Source organism: Scomber scombrus, chromosome 22, assembly GCF_963691925.1.
Source record: "Scomber scombrus chromosome 22, fScoSco1.1, whole genome shotgun sequence".
Classification (NCBI taxonomy): Eukaryota; Metazoa; Chordata; class Actinopteri; order Scombriformes; family Scombridae; genus Scomber; species Scomber scombrus.
The window spans coordinates 14719637-14746557 of NC_084991.1; the positions used below are offsets into that span (position 1 = coordinate 14719637).

At 39.5% G+C, this 26921-nt stretch overlaps 1 protein-coding gene across 2 annotated transcripts in view; it reads right to left on the bottom strand.

Moving 5' to 3' along the window:
- Nucleotides 1-752: 752 nt before the first annotated feature.
- The window catches only part of pawr (PRKC, apoptosis, WT1, regulator), a 67132-nt gene continuing 40963 nt past the window's right edge, over nt 753-26921 (bottom strand). For both annotated transcript variants that reach the window (XM_062443833.1, XM_062443834.1), the window contains exons 3-7: nt 20462-20587; nt 14037-14071; nt 9426-9540; nt 5670-5774; nt 753-2278 (exon numbers count right to left, since the gene is read on the bottom strand). In XM_062443833.1, coding sequence (XP_062299817.1) covers nt 2192-2278; nt 5670-5774; nt 9426-9540; nt 14037-14071; nt 20462-20587 — 468 coding nt within the window. In that variant the 3' untranslated portion in view covers nt 753-2191. The remainder of the gene's footprint in view (nt 2279-5669; nt 5775-9425; nt 9541-14036; nt 14072-20461; nt 20588-26921) is intronic.

Genomic DNA, 26921 nt, shown 5'->3' on the forward strand with positions numbered 1-26921 from the left:
ACACCTAAAAACGGGGGACGATAATGATAATATAACATGTCACTTATTTGAAAAGGTTGTAGACATAATGGCTTTTTTTGCAAAGCTTCAAAACAAACCAAAATTGAGATTCACCCTTAACAAAGAGTTCAGCTGACAACGTTCGCATGCAGTGAAATCTACAATTTATTGAATGAATGAATATGAATGTTATGAATAAATGAAAATATTTGAATATTGTCTGAACCTGGAAGTCTGGTAGTGCCGGTGAGAGTGGATGAGCAGCTTATCCTGACAGAGTAAAAGAGGATATGAATTGTCTTTGCCCTCTGTGACTATTTCAAATGACAAACCCTACAATGTTCCATAAAAATGCTAATAGGGATTATGGGTAGAGGCCCCAGCGTTTCCCCATCAGCTCAAAGAGGCCATTATCTTGCAATTTAGTTGACATTAGTCCTGATATGGTTCCTATATAGATGCTTCCCATCCTGCTCTGTCACTAGGTGAAGGAATTAATGGCTTTCAACAGCATAATAGAGGTTTGGTGAGGTGGATGGAGGCTTCATGTCCCAGGATAGCAGCCTTTATGCAGACAGATTGGTGATTGGCATGTTGAATCTTCATGGAAATGTGTCTGTGTGTGTGTGTTGAGAGCTAGGCGGAGGAACCAAGCCCCCCTCTGCCACCGTCACATTGCATTACCGACTCAGTGGCATGGTATCATCACATCAAATTAGTCTTAATGAACACAAGCGAGTCGACTGAGGAGAGAGATAATCAAACTTTTATTAAATGACTTAATCTTCTGTACATGCATAATGTAATGGAAAAAGAGATGGGTCGGTGATGTCTTTCTGAGAGGGGACGATCTTTACCCCAAATATATATATGTATGTATCTGTGTGTGTGTGTGTGTGTGTGTGTGTGTGTGTAGAGTGGTCTATTGACTGTCTAAAACCTACAGATTATTTGCTACAGTGCAGGAGCTTTCTGAAAAGCTCCTCAAGTAAAATAAAACAATCTAAATATAGAAAGTTAAAGAAAAATGCCTCTACCAGCCGAGCCTGTTCCCTTGAGAAAACGAAAGAGATGCATTTCAAATAGTATTGTCCTTCAGTTCATTTGGTTATCATACAAAAAAATGCACTGTAGCTCACGCCACACATCTTAGATGCTGTAATCAGAGCAGCTTAACAACTACCAAACATTGCAGACATAACTCGTAAACCAATTACAGAAAGAAAAATGCTTTAAAAAAAACCTCCACATACTAGATAAGGGTTTCACCCTAACACAATTAATCACAGACAAGTAGAATACTCAAGATGTTGAAATGCGTAAAGCAATTTATGTAAGGCTTGCTTGCTTGTGTCATCTTGCAGCATCTATATTGGAAATATTAAACATACTTTAATAAAATTCAGGCTTTTAGACGCCCTAGTGGGATTAAAATGTACCAAGAAATTACTGGAAGAAAGTAAATCTGGCACTACTGTTCATTAATAAAGCACCAGGCTTTTTAGTTTTTCAAAGAATCGACAAAAAAAATCTCACATGCATTGCGAGGCACTATGCCCACTTTGGCTGATGGTACTGTAGCAGTAATTATGTTGAATTTGGTCCAAGTGCTCTTATACAGTAGCTCCACTGTTACAAGTTCACTGATGAAACCATACCGGCCTCAGACACAATTCAAACACTGCAACACCGGAGATGTTTTTTGTATTTACCTGGGTGATGGCTGTGCGCACAGATGAGGAAAAATATAAATTGAGACATTGTTTTTTTTAGCCTCTACTTTGTGTGCTCTTGTTTGTGCAGCACATACATTCATTTTACTTTTTAAGATCTTATCAAAAAAATTAACAATCTAAATGGCCTATATACAGTACATTTACATTAAATATGTATACGATGACAGATAATCCTGATGTCAGGACAGGAGAAGTTAGCCTCTAGCTCACTCAGGTATCACAACAAATGATATAAATCCTCCTCAGGGGATTCATTTAAGGCTGTGAGGCTCTGAGGATGACTACTTTACAGTTTCACCTCTAACAGACAAAGAGACAGAATCAAACAGAGAAAGGGCCACGCTGATGAACTTGTCCCAGGGCAGGAGGTTGGGAGGCAATAGAGATGCTCCATTCTTCAGGGGGATGGGGGGGAGAGAGGCTGGGTTGCTGGATCCGAGCCATGCAGAGCGGTTCTACCTCGTCAGCTGACCCACCACTTTCAGCAGAGTCTTGTTCTCCTGTTTGAGTTGCTCATTCTCATCTTCAATGTCATCCAAGTCCTGCGGAAAAAGGCAAAAAACAGACAGCATTCGAGTTGGCACTTGAATATTCAAGACCCCGCTTCTATACCTTTGAGGGCCCAGTCAGGTTTGAGTGTTAGTCTGAGAATTAAGGTGAACATTACTTGCTGCCAGGTTTCCCCCCCTCCAGCCAGGCTGTCTTGATAGCAACAAATAAGACATTAACAGCCTCAATTAGTTACAAATGAGAGAGCCTCTCAGTTGCCACAGCGCTGTCTCATCAAAGTGACACTCCTCATTTTCGGTTTCTTCCATCTCAGTTCGTGACGGCCTGGCTGTTGGGAATGAGCCTAACCACGCTAGGAGGAATTTAAAAAGTCAAACTGAGGAGGTGAAAGGTTCTGCACAGGATGCAGTGAAGGAAGAGGGATAAGACAGATCACACAGATTGGCTTTGTGTACAGACAAAGTGGACTCTGGTGTGTTACTTTAACCTTTGAAAACACTAAATCTATAACTCGCTTTATCATTAGATGGAAGATTTCATCAGCTTCCATGGCACAGATACATCAAATGCAGGGATCCGTAACTCTGTACGAGATATAACTTCTCTCTTCAAAGCACATCGAGAGGCAGAGACGGGTCCCGTAGTCGAGCTTTATCTTCTCTTTCTCTCCCAAATAAACTTCCACAGTGACTAACCGAGGGTTCAATCTTCCTCTGCAGAAACACCAGACTGGATCAACTGTTATCTCCCGCTTTCCCATCAGGCCTTGCAGGAGCCTCTCTCTGGGACATTTCTGATGGCTATCACCACGTTGACTGTCCTTACATAAAGCTTTTCTCTTCTAACTGGCTTCCTGTCCATGTGATACTATCAGTGTAATGCCTCCTGCAATATTGCAGTCTATGTGTTTGCAGATGGGTTGTGTATGATGTGTCATAATGGCACAAGTGTCAAGATAAAAACCAAGCAGATACTCATTTGACTAGTGAAAAAGTGCATATCGGTGATGCTTGTATTTGTTGGCAGAGCACGATCTCTTGTTTAGATTTGATTGCCTCCTCAGGGAAGAAGTACGATCTGTTTTGTCAGAATATTTGCGACATTAAAGTCTTTCAGTTCTACCCCCTCCTGCTCCGTTTCCCCTTCAGAGATGCCAAAAACAGAGCTGTGCTCTACCACCAGCCTCTGTGACCCAGAAAACACGGGCGAAGGCTGAGAGTTGAGGAGGGATTGTTGACAGTTTGGGGTGAGAGGGAGATGAGGGTTCAGAGGGTTCGGGGAGGTTTCACTCCAGCTGCTGAATATAAAGATGCATCAGCTAAAGGAGTATCACCTGACCTCTCAACCCTGACTGCAGTGACAGGAAGAAACATAACCCTGATCCATGAGGCCAAAACAGACTTAAAACACACACAACTTTAGCTCTTCAGTGTGAAACTGCTGAGAGGTCTCTCAAAAGCTTTAGTATATCATACTTCTGGCACTAATCATAAAGTGCTGCTGCTTATCAACGCTAGTCTAGGCATTTTAATGGCTTGACTGATTTTCATCTTTAAAGAGCCATTTTCTTAAGAGGAGCCACAACTATGCCCCACTATATTTACAAGTGAATAGTTAAAAGGCAGTGAAACATGGTCCATAGCTAAAAAAAAGGGCTAGCAAGGTTGTGGATTAATTCAATAATAAAGATCAAACTAATCAAAAACTCAATCATTGTATAGTGAACATGGTTGTTATTCTTTCAAATGATGGCTGATTATGTTCTTTTTCTTACATCAGAGGGAGACCGACAATACCACACTGATTGGCTGAAAATGGTGAGTGTGTAATTTAGTAATAATGTAGTTTGGCCCGTGGCTCGACTTTCCTGAATGTGAAATGACACAGTAAGTATGAGGTTGAAATTAACTTTCAAAGTTTTTATTTGAGGGTTTTTTAAATCTCAGTGCTGGAATCAGACCAGTGTTACCTTGTCAAGTTTAGCCTGATTTGTCTACTTGTAGTCTACCAGACTACAAATATAGTGAATCAAAGCCAAATAAAGTGAGAGATGTGACCTCAATGAGAAACTTAAATTAGGAAGAAGGAAAAAAGGTAGAATCTGTGGTTTTCAGCTGCCAAACAATTCCTCACTTATTGATCTCTGTTAGGAAAGTTTGCAGTTCACATGGAGTTCAACGGGCAGTTCACTCAGATGCTCTTTGTTCATTGGCTAGCTTGTAAGCATGGCAGGAGCTCCTTTGAGAGGTTAATTGGTGTATTGACTTGTTTAGCTTGGCTGCTAGCCTATTCCAGAGAGTTCAATGGATACATTTGGAGATAGAAGTATCTCTCTGTTTAGGACATTATCTGCGTAAATGATTATGTAAGTATGCTTTATATTCGTACTTTATTGTAAATATAAGATTGGTGAGAGTTTGGTGTTTCAATAAGTGTAACTTCTTGACCTGTTAGACTAGATGGCAATATATGACTTAGTGGACTGCCAACTTCATTTAACTGATATTTCTCATATTTGGAGCAAATGTTGCTGTCTTATTGTTTATTCCCAGCATGAAAATCTGGTATGGTTGTGCAGTTGATACATGATACTTGTGTTTGTTAAAATCGTGCTATATAAATAAAGTGGATTGGATTGGATTGGATTTGTGAGATATATGTTGGCATTCCACTAAATTCTCTTTGAGACTGATTATATCAGTATGTTGCATTGATACCCTGTGGACCAAGTTTAAAGGACTTTCAGGGTAATTAATTTACTGATTGATATTTTCTGTAATTCTCTATTCTTCTAGAAACAATAAATATTTAACATGTTTAAAGCCGTACAGCCTAAAAGTATAGCACAACGAACCATTTGAGTCTTTGTCTAGTGTTTTCTTACAGATTCACCACAGTGATTACAATCTCACCATCGTAGCTGCAGCAACATAATCTCTCTTTTTTGTGCTTCATTCAACAAAGCTATCTTTCCAAACTCTCTGAGATGAGGACCACTGCTCTACTCATCCAGTGAGACTGAAAATACCCCCAAATTTTAGCTGACAAAAAGGGTTAGAATGTCTCAACTTAAAATTCTTGTTTGAAGTTGGCAAAATAAAATCAATACGACATAAATGTTGCCTGCCACAGTGATCAGCGACTTTAGAGGCTCAAATGTCATCAAATTATTGCAGTGTTGTTTTGTGTAGTACCTGAAATGTGAATTCAAATTAAAATGCCTCTGAGCAAAATATTTGTTGTTACAAGTGTCTAAATCCAAGAATAAAGGTTTGTTGATGTCCAAATACTAATGGAGTGCAAGAATATCTTTGTAAAAAATATCGCTGTTATACACAACTCCACTAAAATGGCGCATGAAAACACGTAGCAACACTCAAAATATCAGACAGGAGAGCAGAAAATGATGTAGGCTGGACTCACTCTGTTCAACAAGTCGATTTCCTCCTTCAGCTTCCCAATTAGGTCGTCTTTATCCTGGTGGGCCTTCATCAACCTGACGTTCTCCTGATGCTCTCTGGCCAGCTCCTGTAAACATACATACGAGACACATACACAATTATTAACATGATTATATGGCATGATACATACTGCATTTGTAGCATACTGACGTCTTAAAGAACTCCAAAAGGAGCCTGTGGTATAACCAAATTTAAAAACTAGTCGAGGTGGTTTGGGGGATCTGATTAGGACGCCTCCCTCTGGATGCATTTCAAACATATCCGACTGCAAGGAGACTCTGGGTCAGACCCAGACTGTGCTGAACAGACTATACATTATATCTCATCTGGTCTGAAAACGCCTTGGGATTTCGCAGGAGGAGCTGGGGGTGAAGTAGCTAAGCAGAAGGGCATCTGGACTACTTTTCTTAGCCTGCTATCACTGGGACAACCCAGATAAGAGGCCGAAATATACTGGATGAAATGGATATACAGTAGATATATATGACCTCTGCTCAACAACGTTTCCCTACTATAAGAAACCCTCCAAACAGTTCAAACACAGCTGGTCTTCATCAGGTTACTTCTATGTAGATTTATCTTAACTACTGTCCAGCTTCGGAAAGCATTCAATGTTCTGTTCGTACTTTTCCAATCAAAGGGTTAAAAGGACAAATTGTAAACGACTGTCAGCAGTTGAAAATCATCGGGATGGTTTATTTATCTGCTTCCATGATAAGATACAGCTTGCATGACTCTACAGAAATCATTTTTTTAAAAGGTACTGTATGACAAAAAAAAGTGCAATCCAGCCCACCTCTTTAAATACCAGTTAAATAAATGGATACTGTTGCACACTGAGAGAGACAGAGAGCTATGTTGTATGAACGGTATAAACACAGAAGGTTAACGTCCTCAAATGTTCAAACTGCTGTTTGTTTATCATGAAACTGAAGATCAGACCAGGGATTCCACTTTCCAGTTTCACCTCCTTTCTGTTGCAGATAAGCATGAAATTGTTTCCATAGAAACCAATCGAGCAGGTAAAGGAGAAGGCACGAAGCATAATGTGGCCGCCATAAATATGCTCAGCAATGAAACCCTATTCATCCTATTTAATGAAGCTACTATAGTTAACTGCAGCTTTGAAGGCTCGTAGGTACTCATCTCAAAAACACCTGAACATACATGTGTCTTGTTCTCCTGTCAGACTGACGAACTGATGTGCGTTAAACCTGTGTTAGCGGTCAGTCTGAACATCTGGTCTCATCTGACCTGGGTTAAGGCTGGACACTACTTTGTTTGGGTGAACAGGTGTTGCTGATAGAAATGGAGATTTAAAAGTGTTCAAGTACGTGGATAGAACTGAAGTTTGCTTATTTTTTCCTGTGTAATATAATGCTACAGTAGCAAAAGTTACAAAGATTTACATGTGACATCAGTCTCATCTGACAGATTTGCGTCGCCTCCCCTGTACTACAGAGGTATTAGACTATGTGCACAGTGTCAAAAAATATATGTGTAAAATGTGATTTTTAAAGTGTTTCTCATCATTTGACCCAGAGAAACACCTCACATGGACGTCACTGAGGTCAAAGCACTGCTTATTTCAAAAACCTTTTTTCAAAGACTTCCCAAGTGACATTTGATTCAGGGTTGAGTTACTATAGTGGCAGCAGTGAGGGGTTGAGTGTCTGATAGGAGCGGTGTAGGAGGAAGAGACATATCTGCACTGTAAAAGGTCATCTCTTCAACAACACTGAAGAGAATTTCTGCCAGTACTGAGCCACAAAAATCATCACTTGGGGCGGTCGGTCAAAGGACTCAAAGTGGAAATTCATCTGAAAAAGTACCGCTGATGGAGGCTTTCAGACACCCAAAAGAGTTTTGAATAGATCCTTACAAAGTAAGGTACATGTAACAGCAGATGTCAATCATAAAACTGATTTCCATGCTGCTCTGGGGTCAATTTAACTTTGGTTACACCTGGGAAAGTGGCTGAGAGGAAAAAACGTTGCACTCATCCGCTGAGATTTCATCAGAATTTCTGTCATGGTTTTAACTGAGACCTCGATGGTGGAACTGTGAGCTCACTGGAAGTAAAGTCATGTGTTACCACATCAAACAATAAAGTGAACATGAAGATACACAGACTTCATGTATGTGTGTGTCAGGGCATTGAGGACACTAAGAGCATGTTTTCAACACTGTTTCTGACTATTTTACATGCTATAATTAGAGCTACAATGAGAAGTCAAATAACAGATTAGTCAAACAGAAAGTGAATCTGTCAACTATTTTGATAATTAATTAAACTTTGGCATCATGTTAAGAAAAAATGTCAAAATCCTCTGATTCCAACCTCTAAAATGTGAATATTTTCTTGTTTATTTAGTCGTCTATGATAGTAATTTAAATATCTTCGGGTTGTGGATTGCTGGTCTGGAAAAAAGTAGACTTTTGAGGATATCACCTTGGACTTTGGGAAGACAGATATCCACCATTTTTGGACACTTTATTTGATTAAATGAGAGATTAATTGACAGATAAATCAATAATGAAAATAATTATAAATTGCAACCCTATGTATAATTACATTCAAATTTAGCTATGTTAATTATTTAAGGCTGATTGTAATATTTGATATTTTGAGATTTCTTAAATTTGACTGTCTTAAGGTCCAGAATACATGAATGACATGTTAGTAGAATATAAACCCAGTAGAGCTCTGAGATCTACTGACTCAGGTCAGATAGCGGAGCCCAGAGTTCAGACTAAACATGGTGAAGCAGCTTTTAGCTGTTATGCTGCACACAACTGGAACAAACTACCGGCAGAACTGAAATCAGCCCCAACTGTGAATATTTTTAAATCCAGGTTAAAAACACGTCTTTTCTCCTGTGCTTATGATTGAACTCTTTATTTCAAAGCACTTTAAATTTTAATCTTTCATTTGCACTCTATGTCCTTTTAATGATTTTAAAGCAAATCATTATTTTATGCTGCAATCTTATTTTTAATACTCAATATTATAGTATTTTATTCTCTCTTTCTATGTTTCTGTACTTTGTTTTTATTATTAGTGTGTGTGTGTGTGTGTGTGTGGGGGGGGGGGGGTATGTATGTGTTGGATGATTGGGTTTTATTTTTATTTCTCAAATTCCATGTTTTTTCAATTTTTTCTGTTAAATGTTTCTTTTATGTAAAGCACATTGAGTTGCCACTGTGTATGAAATGCGCTATATAAATAAAACTGCCTTGCCTTGCCTTGCCTTAACCCAAAAAATGAATTAAAAAGTAGAAAAATAGTGAAAAACCAAAAATCTACAACATAACATTAATTAATCCATATTTCACAGCGGTACCTTAGGCGGCTTGTTAAATCTCAAGTATGTTTAATATGGATCTGCTTGCTGAAGATGTGATTGCACGCCAAAGATCAACAGGGCGCTGACCTTCTCCCAGCGGGAAGACGACACGCTCTGCCAACATGTGTAATCTGAATAAACATCTTGACGAGGGGAAACAGTTTGCTCACCTTTTAAATAAGCCAAAACAAGATTTTATCTGAGGCTGATATTAACCTTTAGGAAGTAGACATCAAATTCATGCAAATTATACAATGATAAGTGCACCATTAAAGCATGATCTAATTAGCTTGTGTGTGTGATTTGGTGGCGAGTGTTCACCTTTTATTAACAGCTGACTGACACTGAGCAGGAAGGGACAACAGACAAACCTTTTCCAGCTCCTCCATCCTTTTCTCCAGACCTCCTGGTGCTGCAGCTCCGTGACGGTTGTGTCGTTGTCTGCTGTTCCCACCCATCTCCTCCTCAGATCCTGGTCCTGTAGAGCTGTTCCAAACACACGTAAAAAACACACATTAGTATACCTAGTACAACTTGAATACCCAGGTGCACTTCAACTTGAACATGTGACCTAAAAAGTTGTACTATAATACATTTTTTTCCACTATTCAAAGTGCCCACTAGTGCATTCATAGTGAGGCTGTTTGAAGGTATGAGTCACACCCACATTATTAAACTTCAATGGGGTGACACATCCATCATCAAAAGAGCAGGTGGGAATATCTTCAGCGTATTTGCCCTTTCAATTAGGCATGCATTATTAACACACCTCTGCCTTTTATTCCATAAAATGGAGAAAAGGACATCAAGGGTTTGCAAGTTTGGTGTAAAAAGGATTCTGATTAAGAAAAAATGTGCATATTACAACTTCAAATAGCCTCAAGAATGGCAGTGGCAACTAGTGCGTCACTGGTCTTCAGCCGGGAGAAAATTTTGTTTTAAATGTTTTTGTATGCAGCTCGAGCAGAACATTAACCTTATCTCCTATTCACTTCCTCACCGCTTAGAGACGAATTCTCGGGCAGCCAGGAAAGAATATTCACGTGCAGTTTATTTTCTTACTGACCTTATTTCAATAATTATTGACGTGGAAACTTGGAATGAGTTGCTGGCACTATACCCTCCCTGACTACAACAACTCCTACTCCCCGGTAGGAACAGATTGTGCCAGGTTTATAAAATCAAATTATTGGGGAGTTTGTGGGCTTCACTAAATTGTCTGAAGGGGGCTGTCGGCATATTTCCACAGCTCAAACAGACAGGAAAGCTGCTGGCAAGACAAAGGACAAATATAACTCCTTTGTGCCATCTGCACTCCGTCTCTTTTCAGGATCCGCCAGATATGATGTACCCATTATTAGACTGCTTTACAAAGCACTTTAACTTTACGATTGGAAAAGTGCTGGGAATAAGGATTTAATCTGTCACAACATAGAAAATAGAAATTTGGAAGGTCTTTTACTTTTTAGACAACTTTCTTTTCATTTTTGCCTTTTATTTTATAGTTGACAGTGCAGATAATACTAAGGGGAGGTATAATAAGGGGAGGAAGAGGCTATCAGGATGCTCCAATTCTGAAAATGTATTTGTAAGACCATTAAGGGATAAAATAACAAGATAAGATTGTCTTTTTTGACTAATTTAGTGGATTTAATACGTTAAAACTTTTAAAATCATATTTAAAGTCAAGATTAAATGAAAAATGCATTTTTAACCCTTTACGATTACGTCCCTGGTCCACCTATTCAACAATACATGCAACAAAAAAAAATTGTATTCTTATAACAAATTTCTGTCATATTTTCTTCCAGTCATGCTTACACACCAACCCATTTCAACCAATAATATCATGACATCCACCCAGCAATCGATCTTGATTCATTATGACACAGTTTCACTCGGAAGTACATCATGATGCGGACGATAGACAGTCTCAAAATGCTGTATCATCTGAACTTTAAAACAGAACAGAACAGTGTATTTTCTAGGGAGATTTAATTGTACAATTTGGTCTTTTAAAACAAAAAACCCTGAAACAGCACTGCCAAACAACCACATTGTGCTCGCAGCTTAACAATTTTGTTACGCATTGATTCATCTAAATCTATAATATGTAATATGGCTGAATATTACCATATTCATACCTTCATACCTTTGACTAGATTTCAAATACAAAATATATAAAAGTGCACTTTCATATAATCCAACCTTAAGGAACATTACTTGATGTAGTGGCAACAGACATGTGGACCTACATACAGTGGTAAAAACTGTGACTCCTCTCTGCTAAACTCAGTCATTCTACTTCTCTCTATTGAGGCTACTAAACTATTTTAGTCACACAAGCAGATGATTTTTTTCTGTATCCTGACATTTACAGAACCAGCAGCTTATTTTTGCTCATTCTTACAGAGAGCAAAACATAGCAGCGGCCGTCGCTTATGATCAAGAGGGAGTCCTTGAAACGCTCTCATTGGTGCTCGCCTACGCAAAGATAAAAGTGTATTTCATTTGTCTCTCTCATCGTGGCTCTTCAAGGCTACTCTTCCTTTATTGGCATTAGCACACATGCAAAATGCTTGTGCATGCACACACGGACATTACAAAGCATTTAATCCATCTCCTCATCACGTTGACCAAAAAAGACCCAAACACAAAACAATGACAAACCTGGTTTATGATGTGTGTCTGCATACATGCATGCCATCTTGTTTAGAGAGATATCTACCAGACACACAAACAACCCACACTCTGGTACTCTGGGGTGCTCAGCAGGTGTTGAAACCAAGCCTAAACATCCATGTCCTCAATACTAAATATCACACTGTGGCCCATTAGCACCCTGCAGAGTGAGGTCTGGGGGAGAGAGAGGCTGAGCCAATCACACACTCTTGGGAGCCTCAGCAGGTGGGAAGGAGAAAGCACAGACATGAGAGCCAATAACAGCTGCAGCCGCAGGTAAAACAACGTCTCTCACAAACTCAAGTGTCAATGTGGAATAAGTCAAAACTACACTTGAAACCACAACACACAGTATTCAACCATCTGATTAACCCCCGCTCCTAGCCCTGATACAAGATTTTCCTCTAAGAAATGAAAGAAAACATAAAGAAAAGCTCTATTCAGAGTCGCCTTCAGCTGGTAGGTTTAAGAGGCAGTCAGTAGTATTTGTCTCTGTGTTGCAGAGACAAATGCAAGATCTGTTAAGTACATACTTTTGTTTCTTTATCTGAAAGATAAAAGACACTGACAGACACTGACCAACATTCAGTACTGTTGAAGTAATAAGCTACATAAGCCAATGTTTATACATGCAGCGTAGAAGTGTCAGTTCGCCATAGAATTGCACTTGGTCACAACATCCAGCATTAACAACAGATGTTGGGCCTTAACCAGGCCAGATGTTTGTCAGTTTATGACAAACATACATAAACTGGAAGAGTGCAGTCAGCAAAGTGCAGATCGAGGCATTTATAGTTTCAGTTTTCTTTCAGATAGATAGAATAATGTAATGGTATTGTAATCAAGCATCCTTCTAACTTCTAAACAATGTTTATGGCTTATGGGTCCAGTAGTATGTGGACAGATACACGCAGACAATTATAGTTTGCTTGCCTAGAAACACTTTGTTTTTTTCTAAATCTCCCTTCTTGTATAAAATTTGCTTTTCAGTGATGTTTGGCATATTTTGGCATGTGAAGTTGGGCTGTGGACATGCCATACAGGGATGTGGTTGTGGCTATAAAAGGTAGCAGCCAGAAGGCACAGAAGTCTAAGCAAAGAGTTCGATTTACTTTTTAGATTACAGGGTGTAGGCGTTAGTTTTGTAGTTTTTGTGGACAGCAAGGACAAACGGTAAGCAGGCTTTGCCAAACACTAGAATGTTTTTTATCAAGATAAATAAAAAGAGAACACACATAGACATGTATGTGTAAAGTTGCTCTATCAGCCATCTTGTGCTGCCCAGCCCACCTAGTGGACCACCTCTTGCAGAACTGCAGAGCGTCCAAGTGTAGCCAGGCCAGCTGATGAGTGCATCAGCCATAATTACGTGGCCAGATTGAATGTCAGCTGGTGAACCTGGCTGTTGTGTTAGGCCACAACTTCACAATTTGGCTGCAAATGATGCAAAAATGAATCCAGTGGACACACAGAGATTCTCAGAGGACTTTAGAACCTTTAATGTTTATCCTTTTGTGTTGCAGGCTGCATTTTGAGGATTCATTAATTTTGAATTTTGCATGATTTACTCTGCTGTACATCATGATTATTTGAAATCAAGTATGCAACAGGTAGAGAAAACAATGTTGATTATTCTTCAAAATGTTAGTATGTGCAAAGGGAAATATAGTAACGTAAAATTTAGATTATTCTCTATAATTTCAATGCAGTAGTACAACAACAGATAGAAAAATGTGATTTTGTGCTCTTCGCCAAAACTTCAAAAAGGAGACGATACAACACAAATGAGAAAATTTTCCCAGAAGGAGGTGTCTGTACAAACATCAACCTTTTTGGACGTTTTTCTGAAAAGAAAAAGAGTTTGAAAGCCTTTTATTAAATGCCAAAGCAATCTTGGCTGAACCGAACCGTAAATTTTAGACCCCAAACCTTTCAACGAGAATAATTTACTTTCAACACTTTTCTGCCAGGTATGGAAGTGAAATGATGGTTTGAACAAAGTGTCCAAGGTCCAGATGGTGTCATGTCAACAACTGTTCAAAACAGTCGTTCTTCTTGAACCAGAAAAGCATTTTTTAAAAAGCGAGCACCGAGGAAAAAATAAACAAACGGTGAAACACCAGGAAAAGGCCCTCGGACCATTTCAGCAGAGCTCTGTAACTAATTACTCAAACTGCTGTTTCTCATCCCAGCCGCTGCTTCTTCTCTTGATACATCACTAGTGATGTTGAGGCTGATAAACTCCACTCGCAGTGTCAGGATAATAAAATAAAAAGTAATATAATGAAAAGAAGTCTCACCTCTTGTGGCGGCCGCTCCCAGATCTTGGGGTTTCCTGAAATTAAAAGAAAAAGACACATGAGGAAAAGAATGCCTCTTCTCCACAAACAATAGTTCAAGGGTCCAAAATACATCACATGTGCTTTGGGGGACTTTTCATTTTCATTCAAATAGAAGTGGTGTTAATTCTCTAATTTCCAGTCGTCATTTAGAAAAATATGATGTATCACAATGCGTTTTTAGGTATCATCAGTTGTGTTCATCAGCCTTGGGTTGTGTTGGTTCACTAAAGAGGAAAAACACAAAATTCCATCTACAGGATAAGAAAAATTTATCAGGAGCAGCATTTATAGAAAGCCTTTAGGTTGTGTGTCAACGTTTGTGAATCGCTGCTGCTGCTGAGCTGATATATAGATGAGCTTTGGTGCATTTAATAGTTCAGCAGGAGCCCGATAGCCCCGAGTTGTGGAAGGCAATCTCGTTTTGTAACATGGAGGTGCATGTTTATCTTCTTTTCCCATTATACTATGATCTAAAGGTTGTTTAGATCTATATCGTAGTGACGCTCCAATAAAATCGCCTTCAGTAAAACGGCCCTTCCCTTGAAAAATGAGGTGTGTGCCGCAGACGCTGTGAGATGAATACGCATCTCCGCTTTCCTAAGGTCTTGTGCAGCGAAGGGTCTCAGGTTTGATTGAGGAGCTTTGGCTCTGCTACAATCTATCAGTCAGAGCTTGGCTTTAGCAGGTGAAGGGAAACGTTGTGCCCAACTCTTAGCATGCACCAGCCTCTCTGTCTCAGTGACATATCATCCATTACCTGTGGATGAAACCCCAAATGCTCATCTCCTACCCGGCTCAAGCCTGGATAGATTTACTAAGATGGAGGACAGTAAGAGGGCAGTGTGCAGCAGCAGCAGGTCATACACTTAATAATATCTGATATGTGCATCAGGCCTGGTTCAAGCAACACTTGGATTTAAAAGTGATTTGATGAATACTGTTTTGGAAACTAACATTTTCTAGGATTTTGTGTAATCCAACATCTGCCAAAGCCGCACTTGAAAAGCCAGATCTACAGAAGCTGTTTGATCGTTCTCCATAACCTGTCTTATCAAGAATGTAATCTACGGCAGGCAGTTGTTGCTACCTTAAAAGTGTAAGATATCAAACTGGGATTGAACACATAAAGATGAATATAGACAAAGACTTTAACTGTGGAGCTGGTTCAAAAAGACTGATAAATCACATGTGAGACTAGAGCTGAAAGTTATTTATATTATGGATTCATATGGATCCCATTTTTCCAAGTAGCTGACTGTTTAGTCAATAAAATGTCAGAAAAAATGAAAAATACGAAGAGCCCGAGGCTTGTCGTGTTTAAATTGTCAGATTTGAGAAGCTGGAAAAAGTGAATATTTGCCATTTTTGTTTGATAATGACTTAAATAATTATTTGCACTTAAAAACATTGATACATTTTATCTGCTGCTCACATTCCATATTCACTTTGTAGAATATGATTATTTGCTTTGGAGTTTTCAGTAGATCTGTTTTGTGATATGTGTATGAGCATCATGTCTCATATGCCAAGTGCATTGGCCTACTGAGAAGGTTCAGTGGACCGGATTGATTATTTCCCGAGGTGAAAAAGGGTTGAAATATGAGCCAAAACAACAATCTGAGAGAGGGTCACGGCGGTCAACAGACATTATGAGGTTATGCCAGCCCTCAAATACACATTGTGATATGTGTAGTCAAAACAAAACTACAAGAATTATTTTTATATGATACTGAGTATAGACTGAGAAGCTAAAGCTGAAGGGCTGTATTTACTGGACAGTATGCTTATTGGACTGATATGAAATGAAATAATAGTGTTAGTAGTGGTGAAACTAGTGCAATGCTCTCCTTAAATAGCCACAGACTGACCACATCAGTTATGCATGAGGAAGTCTCCATGTTTGTTTATTGTATATCAAGAGATGCTTGCGATGACTTCAGTTCATCAAGTTCAGATCATTGTACCACAAATAAAAAAAGGATTGTGTTTGATTTGTTGTTTATAATCACTCTCAGTCTGTCATGCTAGTTCATTTTCTTTTATATTATATAGTTGAATTTTAGCACAATAGTCTGAGTAGTGCAGATGATGGCAGCATGTCCACCCTTGACAAGTGTTTAGATGCTTTTCTTAAATGTTGCCATCAGCACTGAAGCAACAATACAATAGTAACACAGCCGTATCTCTTCTTCTTCTAATTATTGTGATTATTACATAAAAGATAATTGGAGTACATGTTGAAATTAAAGGAATAACAACTAAGGAACAACACTTCACATGAGGTGACAGTACAGACATTTTTTATTGTGTTAAGTGTCTATTTAATAAGCTCTAAATACCTCATTTTAATACTGCATCACTAATAATACTAATAAGTCTAATAAAGAACTTTCATCTACATATTGTGCAGTATGAGCCAGGTTTTAATACATACAGTGGCTTGCAGGCTCTTATTCCTTCTATTACTAAGGGACTCTGGGGATAAACTGATCAGCCACGTCCCTCTGTGTCTGATATGCAGCCTAAATTCTGAAAATAAAATTTTGTTGATGTTTACAGTGTGCAGTGCAGCTCCTGTCTGGGATATGAATCTGTTAGACAAGGTCAGTGTAATTCATGTAGGACTACTTCACTGCACACAATACAAGCCTGTGCAACTTTATTTATCATGCTTGAGCTGTGCTGACAGCTCCCATAAGCTCCGCTATAGACCTCAGAGCTACTATGAATACACATAGACAAATGTCAACAATAAAACAAGTACTTTACCACTGAACTCCAGCACATTGCTTCTTAATGTGCATTTATGTGTGTTTGTGGACCTGTCAGGGATTTTCTTCAACACTGTGTGACATTTAAATACAGGATAAAACTCTTACGGCTCTTTTTAATCTTTAATTTATGCTCTGACAGGTTAATACACATAAATCTCTAAAGGAATGCCATCTTAGTCCACCAAAAAGTGATCTTTGGCATCCCATCCACACACAAGACAGCTCTGCACTCTGACCGTTCCTCCTTACAAAGCTGATAAAGATCACAATTTCAATAAATTAAACAGAGATGTTCACTTCAAATAAGCATGCCTGATTGGCTTTTTTTTTAAAGCAGAGAAGCCAAAGATGTCAACCAGTGAAATTACGCTATTGGAAAATCCCAGGGTCCTGGGAAAGATCTGTGGCATCAAGTGTTGTATATCTTTACATGAAAGCATCTAAAGCCTGTTCCCACCAGCCTCTAATACTGCGATTTATTTATGACATACTGTGTGATGTTTATGACATGTTTGTAATGATAATTATAGGCTAACATTATACTTATTGTACCTTACAGCTGTGTTGTTATTGATGTGATGCTTTGGAGTTTTCTCACACAACATTTAATTAATGCTAACCTAACCTCAGCTGTCTGAGTCTTTGATGCCGGCAGAAGAAACAGATCTCAAAATGCTAACCTGGAACATGAATTGAAGGCTAAAGATGAAAATAAGACTAACATGGGACGAAGCTGTACACAGAAAGTCATGAGACTAGACTCCCTTTCTGAGACTAGTGCAGCTAGTGCACACATGTTAGTCAAAGGTATTTTCCTCTGTGGTCCTCATAGGAAGACTTTAAGGAACCATTTAATTCCAGTACCTTGCATGGATGCTTGAAAAAAGAAAATAAGAAATTGCACCATCACTCTCTTTTTCATTGTTGCAAAGCCACTTTTTAAACAACTAGTTGAAGTATTTTTTCTAGCAGCAGTCCTGTCAAAGATAAATATTGGTGTGGGTTAGCTGGCTTATACAAAAGCAATCCTTAAACTCTTGAATCAACAGAGGTGTGAATGTGATCAAATATTGTTTTAGGCAGCAACATGAATTCTCTGAGCTGTTAGCACAGAGGCTGCTGCTCCTCACTGGAAATGCCATGTGATTGGTAGTGAGCGTATCCCTGCTGTTCAGGCAAGATGCTCTACATCAGCACCATTTTTGTGAACTGAAAGGTGCTAATTAAAAATGCAAATGAGGCTTGTTAAAAAGTGCTGGTTGGATAATGTCAGCAGTGTGTGTTTTCCATGTGAGAGAGACAGCGAAAGACCTGAACATCTCTGCTGTTGACCTGGCGCCACATTAAAAGCAGATGATCCCGAGGAATGTTCCATATGCTTCTAGCTGCTGGATCACTGAAACAGGTTTCCTTGTAGGACTCGCATACCAGAGGGAGGTAAGGCCTAATAACCAGGACCACATGCCTGTAGAGGGCCTCTCTGACCGGCGGGCCACATATCAGATACATGCATCCAGCTACACGGAGAGGAGATACTGTATGTGTGTGTGTGTGTGTGTGTGTGTGTGTGTGTGTTCATGCATAACGCCCAGAGAGCACACATCATCATCACATTTAATGTATCCCAGGTTCCCAGAGAGAGATGGAAAAAGGGCATCGCTACAGAAACATCTGATGCAATATTTTATATTCAAAAATCCTTGATTGAGTTTCCCTCATGTCTTCACCAGCAAAGACTTACAGCTTGTTTTGGTTGGGAGCTGCTCTGAAACCCTGCGAGACGCAGGCTTAAGTGAGTTTCTTCTTAAAAAACTTTTTGTACAGATTTCTTAATACCAGCTAAGAGGCCCGTCTGGATGTTGTATATCATAGCGGGCCTGACATGGCAATTGCTTGTCTCCCCATGATAAATGGGGCCCGAGAGGAATGGCACATTTTTGGGATGCTCCGTCTTCACAGATGCCTCGCTGACAGCTCTGTAGTAAATTCACTGACCAAACTCTCCGCGGCTCTTTATTTCTCTCACTCTGCCTCCTTATAAGCACGCTGACACAGGACACCCAGCAGAATATGAATGTCAGTTGAACGGGACATTTAATAGTTAGTTTCTGCATACCTACATCTGGTCTGTATTAGTCCTCATGTTGACATGGTAAGAATAGATTCAGCACAAATTAACCAACATATTCTGTTTGAACTGATGGACTGAGTATCCATCTCTCTAACTGGACAGATATGTGGCCCTGCAGCAGAGAACAGATTCTACTGAACTGCTTTTCTGCTAATGCACACACTACTTCATATAAATAGTCACATCCTTTGCTTTTTATTTCTCAGCTGAGCCACATCTCAGCAGGTGCCACAATCTTCCTGTTAGTGTGGCGTTTGTGTACATATTTCATACACAAGCCCTCGCTCCGCGTAAACAGCCTCCGACGATTCCAGGGCCCAAAAACAAAATAAGCCTGCTGATGCATAACAGCCGATCCATCTGGAACACGACTCTTAGCTACATCCATGAGGGTTGTCACTCAGCGGAGGCGCCATTTATTTTTTTATTTCTTCCAAATGGAAATTTTTCATGTCAGTCTGATGATTTTTTTTCCAGAAATGCAAACAGAGCGCGAGTTTCAGCCATTGTTGCACAGCTGGATTCTTTTCATATCCTCTGCACGCTCCATTTCTTATTAATAATCACGCCGTGTGTATTTTTGAAGCGACTTTGAAATTAAACACACTGCACTGCTGAACATAAACTACTGGCGCTGTCAAAAAAATACGACTCAAATTACGAGCGTGTCATCTCCGATTTGGTTTCATTTCGACTAATTCATTTGCGTCCTCACTCTACAGACACGTCCCAGGCTTATTTGAAAGAAGAGCAGGCTGTCTCTGCATGGGTTCACCTTTATTAAATAAACCCAGGATTACTTACAAAGATTAAAAGACTTACTTTGAAGACATAGATCGTCTCTAATTCACACTGTTAAGAACTAGACACCTTATAAACAAAGCAGATCTTAACAGTGGTTTCAAATGAAGTTCTATTATTATGTCTCTTCACTCTGTGAACTGCACAGTGCTATGTTACACTACAGGGTGGATGATACTGCTTTGTTTTTTCATAAACTCATATTCCAGTAGTTGCTCTGAAAATGTCTCAACACTATATCACACTATGTATGTTCGACCGACTTTAAGGATGAGCAAAATTGTACAAGCAAAAACCAAGAGACTTCTGAGGTGCTTTCTCATCTAGTAACTTTAACAGCATTTTAGGGTGTTTCGTTATGCTTTTAACCGATTTCACAGTGATGATGAAATGCCAAGACACCTTTGGGTTTTGCATCACTGCAGCTTTTCTCACAAAATCAGCTCTGAAGCTCACTGGGTGACACCCTGAGCAACAGTGCCTCTGTTTGGTAGCACCGATGTATCAATCTGTACAATATTCTGCTCAAGAAAAAAAGTAGACTGTCATATGATCCTGAGACAGACAATACAGACAGGAAACAAACAGGCGCTGCTAGATAAAACATCACATCATTTCTTGGATGTTGTTAGGTCGCTGTTTTCTCTCTCCCTTCCTTCCGCCATGTCGCTGCTTACCATTAAGTGGCCAGTGGAGGGGTCAGCTACCATGGCCTCGTTCTGGACAGTGTTGGCCTGGACCAGCTCCTCTTCCTCCCTCCTGTTTTTCTCCCCTGCGTCGTCATCATCCAGCTCATCCAGGCTCTGAGCAGAAGAGAAGGGAAGACAACACAAAACCTCACATCAGTGTTGGGCAGTGTGAAGACACTTGTTTAAATGCAAGCATGACATGGATTTCGGAGAGAAATCAGGTGATGGCAAATAATTGTGCAGCATGTTTACACTGCGTTAAACCTTCATGACCATATTTTTTTACTAAGGCTTCTTTATTTCAAGTGTATTAAGAGTATTAAGTGATTTAAGATGCTGCCAACTTAAAATATTTTTGGACTAATGACTAGTATTGCTGTGAAATGTATCAAAATGTTACTGTTCAGGTATGAAAATGATCTTATTTAAACTTTAAGAAGTTAAAATTATTTCTTTTAGAGTAAGTTTGGACTTAATTATTTTGGATATAAAGATGCACTGGTGCGACTGCTAATGTTCCCTTTATCTCACCACACTGCTGCCTCAGCCATTCACACTCACAGTTATAAAACCCTGCTGGAAATCTGTTAGTTACCCTTTTACACAACCAAGAAATCCGCTTTCTCGGACAGTAACAGTAACTCGGTCACTCCAGTGCATGTAAACACACTGACAGATGTGCGGTGACAGGCGAGGTCGTTCCCACCATAACAGCAATGTTAACCTCTAGCTCAACACAGCCAGAGTCTCTTCTTAATCCTCTTAAGACATGATCACATTCACTTCCAGGAATGTATGAGGAGTTGCAGCTCTAACACTACGCAAAACTGGATGCAATATGGTGAGCCAACAGGAAGACGGCCTGTTTGGGGGCCTTTCACCTCCTAGGGACAGTCAGAGGGGATTTCTGACTGGTGGAATGTCCCTTGAAAACACAATAAATGACACACACAGAGCAAAAATCCCTGTAACAATACAAAGGAATGGGGAGTTAGATCTTGCACATTGCTGCAGAAAACTTCCAACTTGACTCCCTGCAATCTGCATTCGTAGCTTCCTCGTGAAATATGTGCTTCCTATTTGCATTAATAGCGCGCAGTTAACTGGTTTATCTGTCGGGAGCAGTGACGAAGCATTGCATAAAAAGAGCTCGACATTAGGATGGATGGTTGGATCATGACGAGAGACAGTGATCGAGGGCCAAACTCCCAGAGGGGCACAATGCAAACCAGTCTTTCCTGTTTCGCGTTGCAGGGCGAACAAAAGGTGCCCGCTCGACAGGACCTTTAGTGGTAAAAATAGCTTTACAAGGTTTACAAGGAATGCAGTCATTTGCAAAGCCTTTCCTGCCAAACGCTTTATCAGTTGTCCTCGGGGAAAACGCCAGCTCCTTTTCTATTTGACTCTCGCTCACAGGCTAATGTTTGCACTCTCTTCCTCCTTTCTTCATCTCTTGCATGTATGTACAAGCGGCGGACACAATGACAGGAACGAGCCCTGTAATAAATCCTCCTAATTTGATTTGAATTCTGTAGTCATTATTGCCATAGTTTGCGGTATTCTTGCACGATTTTAAACTTTAATTTGCATCCAAGCCTACACATGAAACATTTTCTGAATCAATTCATAGCTGCCAACTTAACAGGGCACTATTTCAGGATTTGGAGTAGACAATATGTGGGAAATAAGGGGTGGAAGTTTTTGAGTTAAAAAAATGAAATTAAACAGAAGTCTGTCTGTGTCAACAGTCAAATGTGCAGTGACTAACCATTCAGCTATGTACAAATGTGCCTGAAATGTGGAATCGGGAATCTCAAAGTTTATTTTGGATGGGGAAGGAGCCCGTTTTGCCCTCCAGTATTCCAAATTGCTGTGCATTTCTTCTATTCCAAATAAAGGGAAAGAGGGATTCGTGTGTAACCATATAAGGGATGTTTTTGCTCCTGACATCATCAAAATGAGTCTGTGTATTTTTCTGGCCAATTTCTTACCTTTGGACGATGGAAACGAGCAGAGAAGGTGTGGAAGGATGAATGAACGGCACAATGACTGATGTTTTGACTGTTCGGAACAATGTGTTCATATTTTACCATTATGAAATGTTCTACATTGGAAGTTCTTAAAGGTTAGATCAGATTTTATGAAAAACAGTGTCAAAGATACAAATCACAGCTCTTAAATTTCGCCTCTTGCTCTTCTGCTAGTGGTTGAAGATGCGGCACATTTAATAGATCACTCTCCAGTTCGTAAATGAAAAAAAGTGACTGCACAAAGTAGCTAATGCCAGCCAACACATTATTTACACATACTGACAGGATGTTTCATGATGTTTCATTGAGACTAATGATCTTGTCGAGTGTATATTTAATATTTTGCGGGATGACTTTGCATAAGTTTGACCGAGATAGCAATAGCTCATTTGAATCACGCTTTTAGCTAAAACAAACAACATAGAAGAACACATGTGGCTTTTTCCCCACAAAAAAAAAAAAGCAAAGTCTTAATCTGAATTTCTGTTTTGGCCAGCTGGTTTCTTCTCAGCTGTGACTAATTACGCCTGATGGAAGCACTTTTTAAGCCAAACCAGGACTTTTAGATTAATTGAAACCACACCGAACATTTCAATATTGCGGTTTTACGTGATTATTAATCCTGGAAACAAAGTCTAGATATATGTTCATGTATGATTAACTGCTCCCTAATAAGCCATATTACACCAACATCAACAAAATTAAAAACATGAATGTGAGCTAAAAGCAGCAGCCAGATTTCCAGAAACGTCTCCGCTTCCTGTTTATGACGGGACATTGTCAGGGCCTCACAGGAGTGTTTACTTAAGTGAAACAAGTAAAGCACGTATCCTGGTTTGCTCCAGCCTCAATACGCGTGTCTGTCACTCTGCACATGAAGAATTAAAGAAGCTACATCTGGAGAAAAGCGTCACGGTCTATTGGAATGTCTGTTGTGGTTGGAAACTCTGTCTTTGGGGAGAAAAATGATCAGTCGTGTATTCTAAAGCTCCGTACTTGGCTGCAAGAATTTGATTGCATATGATCCTTTGTCTGCACAACCGCTCTGGCATTTGTCTTTTAAGTCGCTGTCAGAGTGATGCTGTTTGATGGTTAATTAGAGCGAGTGGGGTGCATTGTGGGGTAGCAGCAGGCATTGACATCAGTCAAAAAAATACAGAAAAGGTAAGAAAGGCTTAACCGCCAAAGAATCTGTCACCCAATTGTTCAGCAGCAGGTACACACAAGCAAAAGAGGAAAGTTCTTGTTCACATAAATCCTTCTTATGTAAGCAGGAACATTTGAAAAAGTTATATGAAATAATAACTAAAGTCTAAAATAAGTATGAAGGTATAATGTGCTATAAACTCTAAACAGCAAACAAGGTGGATAAAGTAAATAGTATCTTAGCGCAGGGATTAATTTTGCAATAATCCTCCAAAACAGTGTCAGTATTCAGTATTATGTGAAGATCTTACATAATCTACATACTGTTTATCTTTCACATATTTGTATTTAGGCCGAGGTTTAGCTAGAGGTTCTATTTCTTCTCCCTGCATATTGTTTTCCATGTTTTTCCATCTGTTTGTTATTTGAGGTTAACATATGTGAAAACAGAAACTCAAACTCAATGTGAAACTTGCTGTACATTACCCCCACTGACATAATACTGTAGAGGCAGTTACAGCTACAGTGACATCCAGTGATCAAAAGATTCATGATCTGTGAGCTATATCTAAAAAAAAAAAAAAAAAGGTTTTACCTTTTTTGGGCACTGTCTTTTACCCATTTAATTAGATTTTACATCAACTATATACACTTTTTGACTCCAGTCTAATTAGATGCGAAAGTGTGTTACTCAAAAGGAAAAGAAAACACCACACACAATGTATTGTCATTAATAAAAACAAGTTAAAAACAAAGATGAGGGTAATATCATACTCTTTTTATCAATATACATCACAATGTCTGCAAAATTACCTAAAATAATCACATTTAATGTTCGATGCATTTAACTGTATTTTCCCTTCTATGTTTTACGTCAGACAAAACTCTTCTCACATGTAAATGAATAATAGGAGTTTGTAAAACGATACCACCAATGATGACACTGCTTATTGGATGTATATGTTGAATATTTAATCCTACCTTCCTAAAAATGTGTTTTTTTTTCCATAGACCTAAATCAGATCCAACATGCTCATGCTGCTATGTCCCCCTGCCAGTGCCCTGTCCACTTAAACCTCAGATTTATCTCGAAACAAGCAGAGGGCACCTCCGCCGGAGGCAGCACACTCTTATACAGCGGGCTTAATGACTTGCGTGTATTAATCACCTGCCACTCGGCCGCAGCACAGAGACTTCATTAAGATGATCTATTAGAGAAGAGGGACGCTGGCACACTGATGCCCACTGTCTTTTAATCAGGACTGCCGGTCAGCTCAGACAACAGTACAGACGTGCACAGCGCTGTGCTCAGGTATGGCAAAGATCAAAGTGAGGACATTCACCCCGAAGCTGCTGACTGACTAATGTGACACTACAGGCTGCCAAGGTCAGTGTTAGGTCCAGGAGAGGTAAGCCAGCTCTGAGCAGGAGTGAGACATCATTTGACAGCCGCAGAAACATGTAACCGGATTTACACTGAGCTCTGGCAAAACATTACATCTACTCAAATACATTTTCTCTCACCTGATGTGACATATTTTCAAAAATGAAAATCAAAGTATCACAGAGAGTTACTGGAAGGTCTGAGGGAAATGTGTAGAAGGGTTACTAAATGTTTGCTGAAATTTCATTTAACATGCAAACACCTCATTTCTGCTTTTTCTCACCAAACTTAAAAACTTATTTGTAGCCTGCTCAGCCTTTTCAGATTGAAATCTCTCCTTTTCAAGTACTGGCCAAAATGGCGGCACTTAGAAACAACATGCAGAGAAAGGAAAGGAGTGACGAAAATAAAGAAAAACTCATTAAAACATCATTTCACAGCAACAACTAAAGTTGTACATTTTCATGATTTACCACCATACTAATTTATGACTTATCACCGCCATCATCCCTCATCTGGTTCCAATCGCTAAAATCTGATGCCTTTTCATTTGACTTAAGTTCCCAGACTTGCACAACAGAGGGTTGTTTGGGGACAGAGTCAAGTCAAACAGCGTACAAGACATTCTTAAGAATCAAAGCTTGTATTGGCCACAAAGGCCCCCCCCCCCCCTCCGAGTTCCTTTCTTCACAATCGGTCGATTATCAAATTAAAGTCTTTCACTTTTTGAACTTGAAATCTGCTTGACCCCTTGTTTTCACCCTGAGTGAGACTATAATATTTTAATCAGCACCCAGCCAGACCTCAAAATTAGTTTCTCTTTACATAGGGGGATACAAAAAAGAAAAAGAGCTTTCAGCAAACAAACAGCAGGGGTCCACTGTGATTGTTGACCCAGAGATAGCAGCATCAGCATTCCTCTGGATGTGTCAGATGGAGCTGAGGCGTGAGGGCAGGCCAGTCAGGCTCAGCAGAAATCTTTGACTGTCTATAAGAGCTTTCATCCATCTGTGGGAAACAGCCCTTTGGCACACTGCAAGTTTGCTAAACTTGTTCTCTGGTCTATAACCTCCACAGTAGGTTGGAACAGAGCAGCAGTTCTGACTGGGGCGTGTAAAGAGTCTGGCTGTGGATGTGTTTTTGTGTGTGTGAGTGTGTGCAGAGTTGGGAGGATAGAGGAGTATTTGGAGCTTTTTTTTTTCTCCCTCGATTTATTTTCAGTTCCAGTTGTAGTATTTTTTCTTTCTTTCATTCTTTCAGTTATTTTGATGCAGGACAGATGGACTACGCACTTTAGATAAGATATACTTTATTAGCCTTGGTGGAATTTGTCTTGGAGACTTGAAGTGTTACAAATAGCTGAATACAGAAAAATACAAGGTACACAGAATATTATCTCCATATGTACGAGACACAGGGCAGACACAAACTATACTACTGTACATAAAGTTTATACTATTCCTAAAATAATAGATCACAGTGTTCTGTGGTCAGTAAACTGTCAGATCATATTTAAAAGAATTCAAATAATAGTAAAGTTAAAAACCAGATGTGCAAAGGAGGCAGTGCATGAATTTGACATGGTATTAGACATGATACGCACTCGCTAGCTGTCAGTTTTACACATGAAAACATATTTTACATCCTAGTACATAAAATAAAAACTGTGCGATAGATTAAACTCACACAGGTTCTTTGTTTGGCGGTCTCATGGAGGTGGGGACAAAGGACAGCTTGAGACAGTTGGTTTTGCATTTAGTGGCTCTGTATTATCTTCCACAGAGTAACAGCTCATACTCTAAAATATTGACGGGTGCTTCAGTATTCTGTGTGCTTGTCTGTTTACAGTTTCCTCATGGGTAAAAAGGACCGATGGGTTTATTTGCTC